This window comes from Pangasianodon hypophthalmus, chromosome 15, assembly GCF_027358585.1.
Source record: "Pangasianodon hypophthalmus isolate fPanHyp1 chromosome 15, fPanHyp1.pri, whole genome shotgun sequence".
NCBI lineage: Eukaryota > Metazoa > Chordata > Actinopteri > Siluriformes > Pangasiidae > Pangasianodon > Pangasianodon hypophthalmus.
Window position 1 is genome coordinate 17031529 of NC_069724.1, and position 21550 is coordinate 17053078.

Below are 21550 nucleotides of genomic sequence, written 5' to 3' on the forward strand. Positions count from 1 at the left end.
GTTTATGTGTCTATTGTGTAACGCCTCTTTCTCTATCCCATGTGACATGTATTTTTATCCACAATAAAAACATTGCACACATCTTCTTGTATGTATATCTGTAACAATATCTCTTTTCCCCTCTAGAGTAGATTGTATGTGAATGCAAGTGTGTTTCTTGTGTGTGGTTGCCTGTATGCATGCCTGGTTACCTGTGTGTGTAATGTCTCTTCTCCTTTCTCGCTAGTGTTTCTGTAGATATGAGAGATTTTTTACATACCATATATGTGTATTCATACCTGTGTTTGGGGTGATGGTGGCTCAGCAGTCAAAGCTCTGGGTTTATGAGTTTGAATCCCAGAATGGCAAAGCTGCTACTGTTGGGCTCTTGAGCAAGCCCCTACCAGAAAATAGTTGAAATCTGAATGAATTGGAGAGGGATTCATACATATAAAATTTTAAAAAGTCGCAATGACTTTTTACTACTGGGGTTGACAAAAGGCATCAAGTGCTTGAAAAAATAGTGTAGCAGAGATCTATGTAAAAAAAAAAACAACAACAACAATGTAGCTGTAGTTCAGTGATTCATGTTTAGATTCAGTTTCTAAATGTGAATCAGCCCGGCCTTTTTGTGGCTTTTCTAATCACATGCATTTATGTCAATTTTTTAAGCAAAAACATAACTACTAGTTATTTAAGCAAAAACATAATTACTTATTAGTTGTGCAGCATTAAAGGTACCTGTTGTTGCTAGTGATGGTAGTTGCTTATCCGGACCTTTGTGAGAAAGAGTTTGGTGTAACTGGAACGTCACAAATTTTAGTTGAATACTCCTAGTTTAGTAATAACCAATCCTTCGAAGCTACTGCCAGGGTGGATGATATGAGGCTATGGTCTGAGGGTAGCTAATATAGGAGCACGGTATTCTGTACACTATATCAACCTTTTTCCTTTTGTTTGGATGTAATAGAGACACTATGTTATAGTGGATGTTATAGCACTATAGGTTTGGCTGTGTAAAATCTGCATATCAACAAAAATGCATTTTAATGGGTAGAATTCAGACTAATCATTTTAAAGAAAATAGAAAATGTCCCCACGTTCTCCCAAATACCACATCAGTATTCAGAACCCATGCTTGCAAGGAAGAAGCAATATTCTGTATTCTGTGAGACTATGCTGATTTACCTTAAAATCTCAGTAGACAGAAACAGAGAAAACTTGCTTTGGCTAACTAAGCATACATAACAGATGTCAAAACCATGACAAGAGTATTGACAAAACTGTTTTACTTTTTTGCTTTTCTTTTTTTTTTTTCCTAATGTCTCCCTCTATCTGTAGAGTCAGGTGTACCGGAGTCAGCCGGATCTTGTTGCTGCAGGTTATGAAGCCACAGCGACCACACTGCCTGTAGATTATTCCTATGGTCAGTTCCCAGAGCAATCAGACACCCTGAATTACAACCAGTATGATGCGACGAACTCCACATGGGCTGCCCCTGAACAGGGTAACTACATCACTTTATCTAAACTGCTGGTGAAAACAAGAAATATGCTGGCTGTCTTAGTGTTTTGAGAAAGAGTTGAGTCAGCTGTGGTTCAAATGGTTGTGTTAGAGCAGGAGAAGGCTAAATTTTTGTTTTATTTTATTATCATTTTTTTTTCGATGTATTCACAGTCTGCATTCCAGGGTAACCATATACAGTGGGGTCCAAAAGTCTGAGACCACTAGCACAAATGCTTCTATTTTGCATTCTTTTCTAATTTAATACAACAGTTTTTATTGCAAATTATATTATTGACAGCAACTTAAAAGTCAAAAGTAGAATCTTTACATGAATTTCAGAGTTTCTTACTATTAGATATGTCCCCTTTTTGTTTAATGACCGTTTGCACTCAAGCTGGCATGAACTCCACAAGTTTCTGCAAAACCTTATGATCCATTTTGCATCAGATTCATGGGCATGCTGTCTGACCACGTTTAAATAGAAGAGATTAAGCATGTGGAAAATCTGACCTTTTGTACAAAGTAGTTAACGTGGTCAATATCACAAATTTGCTTATATTTAAATAGGGACCTAAAAATAGTGCAGAATCTTGAATATTAACTATTCAAGATACTGAACATTTACTTTCTTTGTTTTAAATATTTCAAAATACTAAAACCTTCTATTTATTTCCAATTTTAAATGGGAAGAAAATCCCAGATTTTCAATGTGGTCTCAGACTTGTGGACCCCACTGTATGTATACAGACTAGGTATACATCAGTAATACTTTTTTTTCAGACCAAGTACTAGTACATGTTTTTTGTACCTCTCGTTACTGATACCAAAAGGTGTAACCTACTTATTATTAAGCAATAAGAGGCTTCATGGAAGATTTTTAGATGTTTAGCTCCTCCTCGTGCTGAGTTTTATGTTTAAGATGTTATGGTCTTTAACCAGTATCTTTAACAGAGAGTGCGAGGGTTAGGGTTAGGACAACCTGAACGTACAGAGCAGTATTAGTAAGCATGGCAATTAAAATGAGCACAAGTGCTTCGAAATGTACCGTGACGTGTAAAAGAATCAGACTGGCAGACTTGACTTGTAAAAGAGTAGGCGCGCATCACACATTATCATGTAGTATCGGATGTTGGTATCAGCATTTTTGAGCAAATGAGCACAGTATCCGACTAATACCAGTATAAGTATGAATGCATCCTTTCTAGAGACATAAATAGATTTACACATCCATAGAAATAGAAAGTGTGGGCAAAGCTGGGACTGTAATATCATTGCACCTACCCACGTTCTCTCAAGAATGAGCTTTGGCATTCTTGTGCACATTAGTCTGCCAAACCAACATTATACCCTTCTCCTAATAACATTCTTAAATTCGATTGTTTATGTTTTGTATCTTTGACTAAAAAGGAGAAAGTGCATTTCTTCCAGTCTTTCATTTTCTTCCTGTCTTTCTGTCTTTCAGCTCCTCCGAGGCCGTTGACTCCGGAGAAGTTCTCGGTTCCTCACTGCTGTGCTCGGTTTGGGCCAGCAGGTCAGCTGATCTTAGTTCAGCCCAACCTGCCCTCGGCTGGGCAGCCTGCCCTTGTCGAGATTCATAGCCTGGAGGTAACGATGTTTTATTTACAACCTAATGAAACTGGATGGCTATGATAATATTTTCAGCTTTTAATTGGATTTTGATATTCAAGCATGGAATATATGCATGTGCTCATTGTTATTTTTGGACGAATGTTTCAGACAATGATGCAGGATTTTCCAGAGCAGGCCGAGTTACGCGCCTTCCCAGGGCCACTTGTCAAGTAAGCCTGACTGAATTCTTGTAGCACACTCGTACCAGTAGATTGATATACACACTTCCTTCATTCCTTATCCTCATCTTTGTGTGTTTGTGTGTGTGTTTGTGTGTGTATGTCAGGGAGGAAACCCATAAGGTGGACGTTATAAAGTTTGCACAGAACAAATCACAGGAGTGTATGCGCAATGATGACCTCATTGACAAGGACTCTGCCTTCCTCATCTGGGAGTTCATTGTACTGCTGTGTCGTCAGAATGGGGTGCGTACCCATGTGTGCCTGTGTGCACGTCTATCTTGTTCTCTTTTTGTTCTAGGTTTGTTTAATTATTACAAAGGGTGTTTAGATTTTACAAAAATTGAAAAAAAATCAATAACATAATGACTGTGTAACTTAGAAATGTTCTCTTTTTGTTCTAGGTTTGTTTAATTATTACAAAGGGTGTTTACAAAGGGTGTTTAGATTTTATAAAAATTGAAAAAAAATCAATAACATAATGACTGTGTAACTTAGAAATGTTAAACAATCATTAAATCTCTCTCTCTCTCTCTCTCTCTTTATTTCTGTCTTTCTTTCTCTCAACCCAGACGGTAGTTGGCACAGACATAGCTGATCTCCTGCTGAAGGAACATCGTTCCGTGTGGTTACCAGGAAAATCACCCAATGAGGCGAACCTGATTGACTTCAACAATGAGGCACTGGAACGGCCGGAAGAGGAGGGGTCAGGGCCACTCTCGCTCTTATCAGACACCTTCATGGGTGTGGCTGAAAGTGTTGGCAAGGAGACTGAACGTTTCCGAGAGCTGCTGCTCTTTGGGCGGAAAAAGGCAGGACAACACAAACAGACACACACAAAAACACAAACATATGCATATCATATGGGAGTTTATTTCAGTAGTAGTACACAAAATAGTATGTTACCGGGGTGAACAAATGATAAATTTGATAGCTAGTGCACCAGGCAAGTAAAAGCTCCAGTGTCTTGCTGAGTTTCATGTTTTGGTTGCACAGAAACCTTGGGGGAAAAAAAAAATAGCGAACCTAACGTAATTATGTACGGCAAGTTAATTAAGTGCAATAATACAGACTAAGGGAAATGAACAAGTATCATATAGCAGATAGTGTTTGCGACCTCAACAAAAAGTCAGCAAGTCAGTGGCCAAAGGTTTGACTATTAAGATGTGGTGTTCTAATTAATCCACCTAGCTCCTCAACCAATGTGTGTAGTGCAGCAGGCGGTGGGATTCGGAAGTGCGCATTATGATTACAGTATCAAGAACTACTGTACCACCATGAAATGCAACTTTGCAATCAAATGAAAACTTTTGTTTTGCAAAAGCTAATAGGAAAAAAGCTTTTTTCGTGCCCTTTTTTCTGGTTGTTCAATCTACTTGTCAGCTGTTCAACTATTAAAAGAAAAAAAAAACGAATAGCCAGGACATACTATCTGCTTGTCTCAGGTGCTGGGCTACTGATATGTCCATTTCTGATTAAAGGCTGCATTGTGAAAATTGGCTTTTTGCAGCCTTTTGGTGTTTACAGTTTTTCTGTGCCAAACAACTCTGTTTAAAAATCACACGAGAAATTACATCACATGTTCACTGTGATTGGCCGATGGCAACAATCAGCCTACAGTGCTCACATGCTGTTACATGTGTGTACACTTCATGGCTGCACCTTGAATGTACTTCATTCATTCACCAAAATTGAACTCTTAAAACTGAAAGAAAAAACCCAGACAGTATTGACAAAACACTTTTGCTTGTATTGACTTTCAAAATGTGTCTTTTTTTTTTGTGCATGTTATTGGCTAACTAATTTCACAGAGTAAACTAGCATTACCTTGCTGAACTGGCAAGGTCAAAACTGAACTGAACTGATACACTGTACTGTTAACTCACAGCTCGGAAACGTCTTTGTACTCTCACTCCTCATTCATCATATACTTTGTCAGTCCCAGATTAACATTTTAGAACTTACACGTATCAACCAACGAGTGTTATGTAACACTGGCCTGTGATTATGAATATAATGAATATAATGAATATGAATAATGGTTAGTGGGGGGTTCTGAGCCAAAATGATGGAGAAGGTGACAGTATATGTCATTCATACATTCATTCATTAAACTTTTCATTTATTCATCTTCAGTAACCACTTTATCCTGGTCAGTGTTGCATTGGATCCCAGGAACACTGGGCATGAGATGGGAATACTCCCTGGATGTGACACCAGTCCATTGTAAACACACACTCACACACTCACTCACATACTGGGAGGAAACCAGTGAACCTGGAGGAAACCCAGGCTGGCACAGGAAGAACATACAAAACTTCGCAAAGACAGTAACTTGAGCTCAGGATTGAAACAGGGACCCTGGAGTTGTAAGGAGGCAATGCTACCTGTAGTGCCAAAGTACAAAAATTTATTAAAAATGCATACACTTGCTTTTTGAGTACAACTCAGAGACAGAAGTGTCTGAAAATACAGTCCCATACCTTTAAACACCTATACATAAATTCAGACACTGACCTGGTTATGTGTTGCTTTTAGGATGCTCTTGAGTCCGCTATGAAGAACGGGCTTTGGGGCCACGCCCTTCTCCTGGCCAGTAAGATGGACAACAGAACACATGCACGAGTCATGACCAGGTAACACACAAACACAAAATCAGTGTTTCGCTGTCTTCTTTGCATTGATATAATATCTGATATCTAAAAAGATGGATTACTATAACGTGTTTGTGTCTCTCAGGTTTGCCAACAGTCTTCCCATTAACGATCCACTGCAGACAGTCTACCAGCTCATGTCAGGACGCATGCCTGCTTCTGCCACGGTAAGTATGGGAATGGTTTCGTAATGCAGTGTGCGACACAGAATCAGTGCGTGTGTTTGTATGTGCTTGTCACAAGTGTTGTTTCGGCCATTATTTAAATTTTATCTCTCGTATACGCATAAAAGCAATTCTCTCACATTCACTGGTTTTACCTCTCACATAAAAGCTAAATCTTCTCAAATGCACTAGTTTTAACTGTTACACGAAATTTGTATTCACATGCGAGTGAAAAGTAACATATTTTGCATTTATGTGATGAAAAAATATACAATAGTCCATTGCTTGAAAAATTGCATTGTAAGGATGGCATAAATGGTTTTATACCACAGGCTGTTGAAGGTCGCACTGCTGCTACATCCACCAAACAACTGATCACAAGTGATTCAGGTCTTGTAGTGTGAAAGGGTCGGCGATTCTGAGATTTTGAAAGTCTTGTGGTGTTCACTCAAAATAACAGCGGTGCTGACAGTAGTTAGTAGCAAATCACAGGTTGATATTCATGTGCTTGTTCCAATACATTCATTTCTATTAGGGGTGGGCAATCTGACAGAAATATCATATCGTGATCCTTGATATTATCACAATTATTTACCATGTTGGTTTTTATGACTATTTTACAAGTTACTCAACAGAGAACCAAACTAATTTTCCTATTGATGAAAATACAGCTAACCTCAGATAACAGATAACCTCAAAGATAAACAATAACATGGACCACTTAGGCTGAAGTAATTTTTCAAACATATTTGAATAAATAAACATGTTTAAAAGTTCAATAAATGGAAATGTGATTGACAGGCAAGTGAATATTTAAATATATTAATTACTGAATAAAGTAGCTTAATTGGTTTTACATTTTTATTTAAAATTCAAAATAAGTGATTCTTGTTTCATTGTTTTTGTTTTTATTGCACTACTCTTGGCATTCGGTGCACATCTGAGGAATGGCGGTGTTAGAAAAATATTTGCAATTTGGTAAGTCGTAATGAGTAGGCATGATACAGAATATCGTTATCTTGAATATCTCAGTACAAAATACTGGCGAGATGAATTTGCTGATATCGCGATATTTCCGTTTAGTATTCATTATGAACTCTACCTCTTCTTACATGCTAGGTAGGAGCATGAAGTTTGCAAGTGGGAACCTAACTGCCTCAAAGCGTGCTTTCTTATTACTCCAAAAAGCTAAGCTAATCAGAAGGAAGTGTTACGGCACACAAACACAAGGCTCACAGGCTCATTTCGTAAACCGCCATGTATATGTGCACTCCGGTGTCTACCATGGCTGGTTGGACTGCGGTCTGAACAGGGTTAAACACCTGTGTGCTGAGCTGATATGAATCACACTCACGTCTAAAACGATTCAGAAGCACATTGTGTGTTGTAATTTTGGAAGGATGAGGAATTATACAAAATAAAATCACAGTTGTTTTTCTCGTCTGTGCATTTTCCATATTAATAACGTTACTATGTAATACATTTATAACACTGAAAAAAATTTAAATCACTTGGTCATAATAGGGGAAAAAATTCCACATTATATAATAAATCCTGATCTACTTTTCTTACAATACAATGTATTGATATTGCAGTGGTTTGATTTGTTGTCATTACAAAATAAATGTATTAAAATTTAATATTTGTGTCAGTACCGTCCCTTATATGTGTATATATCTCCTATATGTCTCCTGGCATGGCTCTCATGCGTAGTAATGAGGAATTATTTTTTTCGATTTTTGAGTTTTGATATGTATTGTACTCTTGCTGAGATAAAACATCACTCCATCAGCGATTTCCAGCACTTATTTGTTATCTCATAAGTAGAGGCTTCCTTTTTTTAAATGTATTTGTTATTGTTGATTGCTTCTGGCTGTGATGCTGTTGCACTCATGTGCGTTCCCCGTGTTCTCTCGCTTTCCGCACACTCTTTTTGGTGCTTTCTTGGTGGTTAAACGGGTCTGTGGACAGTCTTGCCTTTGCATAGTTTGCAAACAAACAGTGTTTGTGCAGTATCCATTGTTTAAAATCCAAAGTCTCAGGGAAAGTCTTCAGGACAGAGGAGTTTGTGCCTTGTGGTTTCTCTGTAACTTAAGCTGAGTTTTTTATGTTTGTCTTATTAACTTAGAGGAAAAAAGAGATGCTGGTAAGGGAATGACTGTTTGTAGCTGGTATTATGTAAGTGATAACAGAAAACTAACTTGTTAAATTTGTTAAAAATATATCATTCTTTAATAAATTAAAAAATTGGCACATTGCTGTGGTATGAGGAATAAAATACTCTATGACGTGCCATTATAGGAAAGTTACAGTAACAGTAGTATTCAAACGATGAGAATTCTGACATTGCTGATGTACAGTATATGCATGACAGTTTTGGTGTACTGTCAGAAGTCATGTTTGACTAGTAACGTAAATTACACCTCACGTTTTGATTTCCTATTCCATATGTTCCTTTTCCCTGGCAGTGTTGTGGGGATGAGAAGTGGGGCGACTGGCGTCCTCACCTGGCCATGGTTCTTTCCAACCTCACACATGCACTCGACTTGGACACACGCACCATCTCGACCATGGGAGACACGCTGGGTACACACTCACACAATTCACACCCAAAGTGTTCATTTATTGCCTTTACTTATCTTGCTAAAATGGTAAAGTTGCAGTGATGCATGTTTAAGATATATGACTGTGTGTGTGTGTGTGTGTGTGTGTGTGCGTGTGTGTATGTTGCAGCTTCTAAAGGTCTGCTTGATGCTGCTCATTTCTGTTACTTGATGGCTCAGGTGGGTTTTGGTGTCTTTACCAAGAAGAGCACCAAGATGGTCCTCATTGGCTCCAACCACAGGTACATACACAGAGTAGTGGTTACTAATCTATAGAGTAGTGGTTATTAATCTGTAGAATAGTGGTTATTAAGCTACTGATTTTTCTAAAAAATAATTGATTATTTATATTAAGAGTATTTTAAATATTTCTTCCCAGCATTTTATTGAACTAATACTACTACAGAACTATTAAAAAGACTTAATTAAATAACCGGCCACTAACTATCAGACAGTCCACTACAGAGAGGAAAACTTCTTTCCTAGGGGAAGAGGTTTTTGTAAGTACTATTCTTTGTAGTTCTATTCTCTGTGGCCCAAATCAAGCTGATGCATGTTGGCCTACCTCTGTTCTACGGCAGCATTTACCACAAACTAAAATAAGGTATAACGTTTCAGCATTGCAACTCACTAGTTGTGAGTTGTTTTTCTGGGGGTTTTTTGCACCGTATTTTCTACTTGCAAGCAGCAAAATCTATTACATATTAAACTTACAACGATCAGCCATAACATTAAAACCACTAACAGGTGAAGTGAACAATGGCACCGGTCAAGGGGTGGGATATATTAGGCAGCAACAGTCAGTTCTCGAAGCTGATGTGTTGGAAGCTGGAAAAATGGGCAAAGGTAACGATCTGAGTGACTTTGACAAGGGCCAGATTGTGATGGCTAGATGACTGGGTCAGAGCATCTCCAAAACGACAGGCCTTGTGGGTTGTTCCCAGTATGCAGTGATTAGTTCCTACCAAAATTCTAGCGAATTCTAGCCCATCTGATCTGATCCCAAAGAAGAGCTACTGTAGCACAATTTGCTGAAAAAAGTTAATGCTGGCTGTGATAGAAAGGCATAAGAACACACAGTGCAGCTTGCTGCATATGGGGCTGCATAGCTGCAGACCAGTCAGAGTGTCCATGCTGACCCCTGTCCACCACTGAAAGTGCCTACAATGGGCACTTGAGCATCAGAACTGCACCATGGAGCAATGGAAGAAGGTGGCCTGGTCTGATGAACCATATTTTCTTTTACTTCATGTGGACAGCCGGGTGCATGTGCATCCTTTACCTGGGGAAGAGATGGCACCAGGATGCACTATAGGAAAAAGGCAAGCCAGCAGAGGCAGTGTGATGCTCTGGGCAATGTTCTGCTGGGAAACCTTTGGTCCTGGCATTCATGTGGATGTTAATTTGACACGTACCACCTACGTAAACATTGTTGCAGACCAAGTACACCCCTTCATGGCAACGATATTCCCTAATGGCAGTGGCCTCTTTCAGCAGGGTAATGCACCCTGCCACACTGCAAAAATTGTTCAGGAATAGTTTGAGGAACATGACAAAGAGATCAAGGTGTTGACTTGGCCTACAAATTCTCCAGATCTCAATCTGATCGAGCATCTGTGGGATGTTCTGGACAAACAAAGTCCGATCAGTGGAGGCCCCCCGTCGCAACTTATAGGACTTAATGGATCTGCTGCTAACATCTTGGTGCCAGATACCACAGCACACCTTCAGAGGTCTTGTGGAGCCCATGCCTTGACAGGTCAGAGCTGTTTTGGCAGCACAAGGGGGACCTACACAATATTAGGCAGGTGGTTTTAATGTTATGGCTGATCGGTGTATTTGGTCATGACAGTGCCTGGATCAAGTAGTCTGCCTGGTATTTCTCTAAATTCTCCTGTCACATGCAAATCACTCATAAACATTACAGCTGCCCTGTTATAATATTGCTCCCAAACTGAAGAGTACTTGTCTGTCTCTCTCTCTCTCTCTCTCTCTCTCTCAGTCTTCCGTTTGTGAGGTTCTGTACTACAGAAGCAATACAGAGGACAGAAGCGTATGAGTATGCACAGTCACTTGGTTCCCAGCCTCTTTCACTGCCCAACTTCCAGGTTAGTATCTTACACACATACATGCACCATACTTGCAGAGTGAAAAAGAAATATTTCCAATGAGATAGATCAACACCGTCCAGTGTTTTATGAATGTTCGTACGATGATGAAGTAAATGGTTCACAGGCAGCTTGCCTGGAAGAACTATTTCTCGTGGTTTCATGGGGAAAAACTTCCCTGTTGCTCAAACAATTGGACAGCAGTGATTATTAGTAGCTACACCAAAGAGTTTTTTTCACTCCGTGTGATTATGGGTTTGTGTGAATGGTATAAAAGTCAAACTTTTGACCCTTGCAGGTGTTTAAGTTCATCTACGCATGCCGTCTGGCCGAAGTGGGGCTTTGCGCCCAAGCATTTCATTACTGTGAGGTCATTTCCCGTGCACTTCTGACCTTGCCCAACTACCACTCACCTGTTTTCATCAGTCAGCTTATACAGGTGTATACACTCGTACACGCTTAACACACCTATGCGATCTACTCTAGATTTCTCTTGTTGTGCTTGGAGAGTTTTTAAACATATCCTCTTTTCTCTCTCTCTCTGTCTCTGTTTTTTTTTTTTCCTTTATTTTTTTTTTTTTTATTTTATTTTTTTTTTAAATCAGATGTCTGAGCGATTGAGGTTTTTTGACCCCCAGCTGAAGGAGAAGCCAGAGCAAGAACTCTTCCAGGAGCCTGACTGGCTACTGCACCTGAAGAAACTCAGCAACCAGATCAAGGTGCGTGTGTGCGTGCATGAATAGAGTGTTTTATACTGTTATGTGTTGTGTATATATCTGGTGAATGTGATTTCTTTTGGACCACTATCCTCAGTCACTCCTGAGCTATTTGAAAATGTGAAATGAGGCTTCTTAATACTTAGTATTATTAGATATGTAGCATGGTACACAGGACCATGTAATGTGCAAATATACAATAGTGCGAGACAAGTGCAAAATGTTCAGTTAATACACAGAACAATAACTACACAGGGCACTGCACACAGAGAATAGTATTGGATGGATTACATGATATGGCTGAAAAGAAGATGGACATGGCTGTGCAGTTGCATAGTAGCAGCGTATGAGTAGAAACCAATGCAAATTGTAGACTGTAGATTGTAGTTTGGATACAAACTATTAAGAGGGTACAAACTCCTAAGGATACAAACTACTAAGAGTACTTGTTAGTGTAACTTTTATGAACTGAAATGTGGAGTTACACAGTAGCTTTCTTGTCTGAAATCTGACAGGTGCATATACAGGGAATTTTCAAGATAGATAGCAAAGATTGGTTAAAAAGAACAATAAGAACTCTCTCTCTCTTTTTCAGGATGGTGTGATAACATTGCGTACAGATCTCAGTACTCCCCAGCCATCTGCCTGCACTACACCAAGCTCAGAAGAACAGGCCTGTCCTGCTGAAGCTTCATCTTTTATCTCTGACCCTCACAACCCCCTCATGACTGCCCTTATGCCCCCGCCTGGCTCATCCACGCCAGGGGTGCAGCTCATGCCACCAGGTGTGTGTGTGTGTGTGTGTGTGTGTTTGGTCAAATTTCTCTAACAAAGTGCATCATTCTTCATTAATACGAGTCACAACATTTAAGTCAATATCAGGCTTTAGTCAAGAGGTGACCATCAGTGTGATTCATTCTCACCTGGATACTATAGAATTGTACCTAAGAAGTGCTGCTGTAAACATAAAGACTATGAGGCTCATAATGAGCTCCTGTGGCTCCTCTCCATGGTCTCACAAGTTGGTTTCTCTTCTAGCTCCAGCAACTATTTTGCAAGATGGGGCTGTTTCTCTGCAGCACGGCCCTCCCCCCAGCGAGGGTGTCCCGTTTAACCCATCAGCCCCTGCTCCACCCCAGCCTGGCTTCATCCCTCAATACCAGGCTGAGGACCAGGGGTCATACCCATCTATGCCAGCCCAGAATCCCACTCTTCTGCCCTCTGGCATGCCTCCGCAAATTCCCCTCTACACACCCATGGAAATGCCCCCCCAGATGCCCCCCCAGATGCCTTCTCAAATGCCCCCCCAGATGTCTCCCCAGATGTCCCCTCAGATTTCCCCTCAGATGCCCCCCCATATGCCGCCCCATATTCCACACCAGATTCCCGGGGTAGAATCAACACCTACTCCTCCATCTCCACACCAGTCACATCAGCCATCACCACCTTCCCATGGTCCACTTCCCCAGATGGACTTCTATGACAACATGGCACAGATGGTGAGATTTTTTTTTTTTCTTTACACAACACAAAATAAGTAAAGTGGTTCTGTTCTTTTTTTGTGACAAACAACTGACACCACTGATTTGTGTTTAGAGTACAGGAAGAAGATCCAGAACTACATCGCAGTCTTCAGTGCACAGGGTATGGTATCTCTGGCTTTCTATCTGTTTAAATTATTGGTGGAACTATTCTGGTATAAATGGTATGTAATAAAAATATTGATAATATAATGCAGTTAATAATAATCTAATGGTATATATCAAAACTCCAAAGCATTAATACATCTGTATACCTTCACATTCATGCAATTATCCAATCATGTGGCAGCAGCACAATGCATTAAAAGCATGCAGATGCAGGTCAAGAGCTTTAGGGATGATAGAGTATAGGAAACTATGGAGGAAGGGGAAATAGAGTGGAGGTTTCAACGAGTGGGAGAGAAGTATTGATAGGTGATTTAAGAAAGGATAGGGAGGGTGAAAGATCCCAAGTGATGATCTGAGATGTGGATAGCATTGATGTCTGTAGCTGGAGAGGGGAGGCTGAAGACCAGGTCCAGGGCATTTCCTCCCGTGTGTGTGGGAGAGCAGCTGTTGAATGTCAGGGAGAAGGAATGTAGAAGAAAGAGAAGGCAAGAGGACTGGAGCTTGTCAGAGGGGAGGTTGAAGTCTCTGAGGACAGTAAGAGGGGGAAAAGACTGAGGAGCATATCCATTTCTTCAAGAAAGTCCTCTAGGGGACCATTAGGGCGGTAGATGACAACGAGGAGGTTGATCGGGGAGGTAACTGTAACTACATGGAATTCAAAGGATGAGATGTTGAGACAGAGAGAGAGGTGTGAAGCACCATCTCCGAGACAACAGCAGACCTGTACCACCCCTGCCAGCTTCTCGTGGAGTGAGAGCAAACCAGTCTGGCTATTCTCCTCTTTCTTCTCTCATCAGCAAGGCATTTCCGCTCACAGAACCATCGCTCATTGGATGTTTTTTGTTTTTGAAACTATTCTGTGTAGACACGATGGACAGTTGTGTGTGAAAATCCCAGGAGTTCAGCAGTTTCTTAAATACTTAAACCAGCCTCCAACAGCAATGGCACCAACAGCAATGCCATAATCAAAGTTACTGAGATCACATTTTTCCCCCATTCTGCTGTTTGATGTGAACATTAACCTAAAGCTATCGACCTGTTAGTCATTGTGCTGTTGCTATGTGATTGGCTGATTGGAAAATAGCATGTACGAGCAGGTGTACAGGTGTTCCTATCAAAGTGGCCAGTGAAAACTCACTTTAACCTCTGCCTCCTTCTCACTCAGATGTCTGGACGTCGCTCTCGCACTACGTCAGAGTCATCCACTCATTCGACGGGACGAGAGCGCAGCAACTCTGCAGCCAATCAGAGCTCTCCTCCTCCTCCACCAATACCAGAGGCTCCTGTCCAAGAAGCACCTAAGAAAACCAAGAAAGAGTCTCCCAAAAAGGTACAAACACTCAAGCGTATGCTCTGAGTCAACTTGATTGGCAGAGGTTTTATAAAACAAAACTTTTGAACCACCGCAATTAAAAAAAAAAAAAAATGCATTAAGGACACAAAATTTTATCTTTTACCTTTTAATTTCATAAAACTGTATTTGTAACCACTCTTCTCAGGAAGGAGGTGGGGGCTTCTGGAGCTGGATACAACGAAACAGACGGAATGAAGTTCATCTGCCAGATGACAAGAACAAATCTGTAAGAGTCATCTGTATACTCTTTCTCCATTTTACTCTCTCTCCGTCTTCCCCTCTCTCACTTGTTCTTCAGACCTTTTCATGTGGTGCACGTCATGATTTTATCAAGTCAAATCCAGATAGGTTTATTTACGGGGCTATAAGTAGTGGGCTAATGTGGTAGTAGGAATAAATGATGATATAATCATTTCTCTGACAGATTGTTTGGGATGAAAAGAAGCAGAGATGGGTGAATCTGGATGAACCAGAGGAGGAGGTGGGTGTTTTTTTTTTTTTTTGTTTGTTTGGTTTTTTTTTTTATATAAAATAAACACACTATAATCACTTTCACTTTTTCACTTTTTTTTTCTTCACTATTACATTAAAATTGTCTGAATGTCTTTTGTGTATAGAGCAAGCCACCACCCCCTCCTCCCTCAATGTTTCCAAAAGCTGCAATGGGCAACATGGGGGGCGGACCTGGAATGGGTGGACCACCAGGTGGACCAGCTGCAGGGCCATCTGTTAATATGTTCTCCAGGAAAGCAGGTGACAGGACATGAAATTTCAGCTTAATAAAATACACCTATACATTAATAAAGCAGCAACAGACACTTGGTTATGGATATGTTTTGTACAGTCCTGTGTTTGTTGTACAATGTCGAGGACGTAGAGTTCACGAGTGGCCACAAGAATATGATTTTGAAATAAGTATTTGATAGTGGCTGATGAGAAGAAACCCAAACGGTAAGGCATCAAGCTTGGCACTGACTTTTTTTTTTTTTTTTGGTTTTGTTTTTAAATAAAGCAACTGAGCTTGTTGGTCATTCCTGCATTGTATTCACAGAACAAAAAAAAAAAATGCAGCACTGAACATGACAGAGTGAAAGTGTTTGGTATAAAATTTAAGGGTGCAAGGCTTTAAATAGCAACAACATTTACTGGTTGCAAATAAAAAGAATCAGGATCAGTCAATATTCTAAACACAACACTGTTTAGAAAGCTTTAAAAAAAAAACAGCAAATGGAAATTGTGAGCTGTTAAGGATAACACGGATAAATAAGATTTAGCTTGCACTTCATATGAAATGGGGGTCAATCTGTTTTTTTCTCAGGCACTAAGGCTCGGTATGTGGATGTGTTGAATCCTGGCCGTCGTAATTCAAACCCTACCCCTGCTGTTGCTCCACCCGCTGATCTGTTTGCTCCTCTTGCACCCATGGCCATGCCAGCGAACCTCTTCGTTCCCACTGCAGGTAGTGTGTGTGTGTGTGTGTGTGTGTGTGTGTGTGTGTGTGTGTTAGGGATGTATCTGTGTCTTTTGATTTAAACTCGAAGTGGGCACAGCCTAAACTGGAGCTGTTTTTTTTTTTTTTTTTAAATAGTTTTGAAATAGACATGTACATGAAACTGTTTTATATACTGCTGTATTAAATACCTGTAACATTTAGTTGTTTCTGTTTTCCAAAATATAAACAAACTAGTAGCCCAAATTAAACCACTGCAAACCTGACCAGGCAGTTACTAAGGATGAGTAAATGAATGCTATATTGCTGTAAATGCATCATTCACATTCATGTTAATGAACATAGTCATTCTTTGTCCCCCAAGCTCGCTCGCAATAGAGATCCTCCTATTCGTATCTGTATTTGTATCCGTTTAGATCACATTATCTGTTCATTCTGAGTAATTTATTCATATTTGTTTACATCCCTGGTGTGTGTGCTATGTTGGGGGTTTGTCGGGTTATTATAACAGTATATCAGTATAATGATTATTGATCATTATAAAGTTGTGCATGTTGTACGTGTTGAGACGGTTGTGTGTTAAGAAGTATGATTATTTTCTTGCGTGTATATGTATATACTGTATATCACTGATGAATGTCTGTACAGGACAGTGTTGTTCCTCTGTGTGTTTTGGTGATTACTTGTATGTGTGGTAAATCCTTCATTATTTCACACACCTTCTCAGCACCTGATGACCAGCAACCAGTGGAGGGAAGTGTTCCAGACAGCAATGGAAACACAGAACACATTCAGCCCGGCACAACAGTTCCACAGGTATGTACACACACAAACACAGAGTCAGTATTTAGTCCATTTTATTTGTGCGATTACACAATCACGCATATTATTTAAGTTTGGTGAAAGCAATTAAATGTACATACTCTTCCCTTCTGACCAATGTAGTTTATGAGCCAAGACATTTTTGGACATTATCTGTGTGATATTACTGAAGATCTAGCTCCAGTGCAAAAACAGAGAAGTTGCTGGGGAAAAAAAAACCTATTACAAAATACATGTGTTTGGTATAATCATTCTACTGATGTGTTTATATGTATATTTTTTTCCCTTCTTTTTTTTCCCAGATGTTTAATCCAACTCTCTTGCCCTCGGGTCCGGAGGGCGCTCCATCAGGAGAGGTACAGTAATCCTTTCCCCCTGACCTTTCACCTCTCATAGAATTTGAGGCCAGTTCATTGCACCATGCTCTATCCTGTCTGTCATGAACATGCATCCATGGTCAACTTAGTTACTCAGCATAATATTGACTCATGTTGCATGTTCAGTCTCACATATACCAACATGTGCATATATAGATTCACACAGAGCACAGTGAGGGCAAATCTGTTTTAGGCTGGGGCTATCAAAATCCAGATATTTTAATTTTAATTACTGAAAAGATTTAACACTGAATTTCACTTGAATAGCTTTTAATCTCCTCCCTATGAGCCTGTAAAAACCTGCCACTTTCTTAAGCAGAGAAAATAAAAATGGAGGAAATATTACAGTATAACTTTTTTTTAATCATAAACTTTAATATTTTAGCTTTATTTTCATTTATTTAGTAAAAACAGTATTTTTCCAACATTGAAATGTATTTCAGTTTTACATTTCTTAGTTCAGTTGTTTTCAAAGTGGGGTCTGTGTAGCACACTGAAGAAGAAAAAAAAGCTGAATTTACTCAGTTCAAATGCGTACTGAATAAAAACCCTGAATAAAATCGAACCCTTCACGCTCTCATCTGCGATCAGGATCGAAGCTGGTTCGCCAGAGCAACATTACCCACTGCACATTATTTAATCAGGTTAATTTAATACTTTAATGGTTATTTCTTCCAGTCAGTGCCTACAGACTTTACAGCGTAACTGGATCACATTAATGCTACATGAATTGATCATTCACTCGCTACATAATTCAGACTAGTAGTTAGAAACTTGTTTGAATTAAATTTAGTAGAAGCAGTGAAATCGTGTTTTGATTAGAAACTAAATAATTTTATGTAACTATACATAATATGTTCTCTTAAATCTGACCAACCACGTATTCTCTTTTTTTTTTAGTGTAGCCAGAGGGGCTGGTATTTCTACTTACAGTGGTGCTAAATCACCACCCAACATTATTAAAGTTATTATTTTTATTACTGAGTTCTTCTCATTATTTGCCTATTTGACTGAGGACTTATTGTGGCTTGGGTTTAATCCAAACCCAAATCCGTAACTCCAGAACAGTAGGCCTATAAGTAATTTCAACTCGGAAATAATGTGTTTTGTCAGTGGAAAGTTCAGGAGTAAAAAGCGCTATGGGAATAATAAGTAGACAAAATATTATTATTCACATGTAAATAATGTTGCTGAAATAATTCTGTGTTAGGGGAGCCCTTGAATTTATTTTAGAGTTAAATTGAACCCATGATCCATGTAAAAATCTTCAACTTGCTTAATTTATATACTTAAAAAAAATGACTTTGCTCTTTCGTGGATTTAGCCAGAATGTTTAGAAACTGCTCTTTCCGATAAACTTCCATTAGGTGACTAAAATTAGAACCTGAGATCCTAAACATGTCTGTATGTAAACACTATCATGACAATTCAGATAGTATTAAAACTGTGAAATTTGTTCTGTCAGCCACATTTACACACTTACACACAGTTTCTACACAAATTCTATCATGCCCAAAGTGCCTTTGGAAACTAACTCTCTGCTTAAAACTGAGTGTTCATAATCTTAAATCTTAATCTTAAATCCCTTTGATACTGCTCTCAAGTGCATGAGTGTGCGTGTGGATGCGTGTCAGAGTGTGTGGCATGCACACACACATACACACACTGATGAGCCCCTGAATGGGGTGCTACAGTGAAAATTGGCTCTGATGTATTGGTTTTGTGTCTTGATTGACATGCCGATTCTGCATGGGATTAATTTCGCTGTTGTGGTGTTTGATTTTTCCTGCTGTTCTAGCTCTCACGTTCTAGTTCAATGAGTTCTTTATCACGAGAAGTGAGTCGGCATTTAAACCAGGTACCATCAGTCGGGTGTCACTACTACACATACCAACACACTCTCTCTCTCTGTCTCATTCTCTCTTTCTGTCTCTCTCTTGCTGTCTTTCTCTGACACACACACAGACAGCATTTCCACTTGCACTTCTTGCCGCACCTCCAGCAGTGTCCTCAGCTGTCACCTGCCTAGGTCGAGCTCCCTGATTGGCTGGGAGCTAAGCTGGTGCAGCAATGAGTAATTCTGCTCATTCCCATCAAGCATGTGCACACTAACCCTGTCTTCTCTGCATGTTAACAATCAGCATCAGTTGTTGTCCTGTATGTTGGATATGAAAAGGTAGATGCCTCATTGAGCAAAGCCAGATGCATCCATAGCCCCGACTTCCCAACTTTGCAGTTTGAGCTCATAGACTTGAATTGAAATTAGAGCCTCAACTAAGATTTTTTTCTATAAATACCTGCACACCTCAAAGCAAGAGAACACGAAACTTGTGAAACAAGTGAGCTTGGAAAATGTGTACTTCCAGCTAGGTGAGATTACAGTTTAGTGCTGTTTACCTTTATCTTTAGGGTTCTTAATAACTGGATGTACAGACAGGTGACTTGCACACACTCTCTTCAATACGTCTTCTACACAATATGTCTGAATTTGTTCTCTATTCACTATATAGTGCACTTTTTAGGGTGCAGACATTTTGTAGTGCTGTCCAAATTCTCAGTAAACAAATAATAATCCCTAGATAATGAATTATAATATTGCCCACAGTGCACCGTAAATCCAGTATACAATGATCTACACTGCTTCGTACCGCAAAGCATAGCTTTTTTTTTTTCCCCAGCTTGAAATTTACAGGTCATGATCGATACCAAAGCATATACAGTACATATACATATAAATGTTGTTTAATAGACATTAAAGCTAGCAACTGTTTTAAAAGTACTGTATTTTTGTGGTTTCAGGTTGTTGGATAATTTGTAAGTTCATATTGTTTATTTAATGGTGGGTCACGATGATGTGTTTCTGGGCCACTTAGTAGTAAGTGTTTGAATTCCCTTCCGGTGTCTCCTTTACTGCTGCCCCCTTTATAATGCTTGTTAAAGAGCAGTCTATACACTCATCTGGCCAATCATGCAATGATCTGGTCAGCCAAACAGTTCAGTACAATGTATAAAATCATGCAGATACAGGTCAAGAGCTTCAGGTAATGTTCACTTCAAACATCAGAATGTGGGGAAAAATCAGTGACTTTGGCCGTGGCGTGGGTGTTGGTGCCAGACAGGCTGGTTTGAGTATTTCAGAAACTGCTGATCTGCTGAGATACTTACGCACAACAGTTTCTAGAGTTTAACTTGTCACCCGTCTGTACATTTGATGTGCGCTCCATATATTTTTATTGGTTTCTGATCAAATCTGGACCTTTCCTTTATGGCGGATGTGTTGATGTATTACAGTGACTAGCAATAGCTCATGATGTGGCATCTACTGTTTTTCCATCTTCTTGGTTTGTATAGTACACATAGATAGCTGTGCGAGAAGGTCTAAAGATCATTGTGTTCACTGGTATGTAACTTAGAAGTGTTTATGGATGATGTCTATTACTTACTTAACCTGTGGCCAATATTTGCTTGCTGTCATTTCTACAGCTAACTCCAAAATTATTGACACCCTGCAACACATGCAAAGAGTGACTTTATATATATATATATATATATATATATATATATATATATATATATATATATATATATTAGAATTGAAAACTTTTATGTGACTTGTGTTAAATTAACAATGGTATGCCTTAATTGTGTTGCAAGTTTTCCCCATGGTGCTAGATGACAAAGTGAATTTGCTGGAGAGCAAATTAGGATCTCTCTGCCACAAGGATGGCAGTTTTATTTTGCATATCTTTGGGTGTGGCAATAATTTTTACAGTATTTCTGGAGTTGACTGTATGTAATGGCTATGCAGTTATTTATTTTAGGTTTCAATTTAGAATAAATAAAGTTTGAATTTAGATTTTAATTTTAATAAAAGCTCTAAAACAGCAAACTGACATAGATTGTCAAGATAATTCTCCAGACTTGTCCAGAGAAAGCATCTCTTGAGTGGCTATCTAATTGTACTACACATATCCCTAAAATACGTATAAACATATATGTGTATGTTGTATGTTTCCATGTAGGTTGTATACTCTGTCACTATACTCATGATACCTGTGTTTTTAGGTCCCTACAGAATTACCTGCCCAGGGAGCTCCGCCCACAGGGGGCATAACTTTCTATAACCCCTCCCAGTTTGCACAGGTAAGACTTAAGTTCATTTAGTCCAGCAGTGCAGAAGAGTTGGGACTAATTGCTTCCTGAAGCCTTGAGTGTGATAAATATGCCATGGACACAGCAAATACTTGTTTCTGATTGGCTGGCAGCTGTGCATTTTATTAATTGCTTTATATCATGACAACTTTAAAATAGTAATAATTCGCAGTTTGAAATCAGCGCTAGTCATATATTTAACCATGTT

At 39.3% G+C, this 21550-nt stretch overlaps 1 protein-coding gene across 3 annotated transcripts in view; it reads left to right on the top strand.

The window, feature by feature from the left end:
• The window catches only part of sec16a (SEC16 homolog A, endoplasmic reticulum export factor), a 35280-nt gene that overhangs the window by 11676 nt on the left and 2054 nt on the right, over window positions 1-21550 (top strand). The window contains exons 7-30 of one of the 3 annotated variants that reach the window (XM_053240433.1): window positions 1321-1486; window positions 2948-3090; window positions 3223-3284; window positions 3401-3539; window positions 3866-4105; window positions 5832-5929; window positions 6033-6114; window positions 8580-8697; window positions 8845-8956; window positions 10717-10822; window positions 11121-11261; window positions 11428-11541; window positions 12134-12323; window positions 12577-13037; window positions 13135-13182; window positions 14353-14517; window positions 14687-14767; window positions 14966-15022; window positions 15159-15294; window positions 15860-16000; window positions 16719-16807; window positions 17116-17169; window positions 18989-19048; window positions 21256-21333. In XM_053240433.1, coding sequence (XP_053096408.1) covers window positions 1321-1486; window positions 2948-3090; window positions 3223-3284; window positions 3401-3539; window positions 3866-4105; window positions 5832-5929; window positions 6033-6114; window positions 8580-8697; window positions 8845-8956; window positions 10717-10822; window positions 11121-11261; window positions 11428-11541; window positions 12134-12323; window positions 12577-13037; window positions 13135-13182; window positions 14353-14517; window positions 14687-14767; window positions 14966-15022; window positions 15159-15294; window positions 15860-16000; window positions 16719-16807; window positions 17116-17169; window positions 18989-19048; window positions 21256-21333 — 3081 coding nt within the window. The remainder of the gene's footprint in view (window positions 1-1320; window positions 1487-2947; window positions 3091-3222; window positions 3285-3400; window positions 3540-3865; window positions 4106-5831; window positions 5930-6032; window positions 6115-8579; window positions 8698-8844; window positions 8957-10716; window positions 10823-11120; window positions 11262-11427; window positions 11542-12133; window positions 12324-12576; window positions 13038-13134; window positions 13183-14352; window positions 14518-14686; window positions 14768-14965; window positions 15023-15158; window positions 15295-15859; window positions 16001-16718; window positions 16808-17115; window positions 17170-18988; window positions 19049-21255; window positions 21334-21550) is intronic. The other 2 variants (XM_053240434.1, XM_053240435.1) reach the window with 2 other exon arrangements.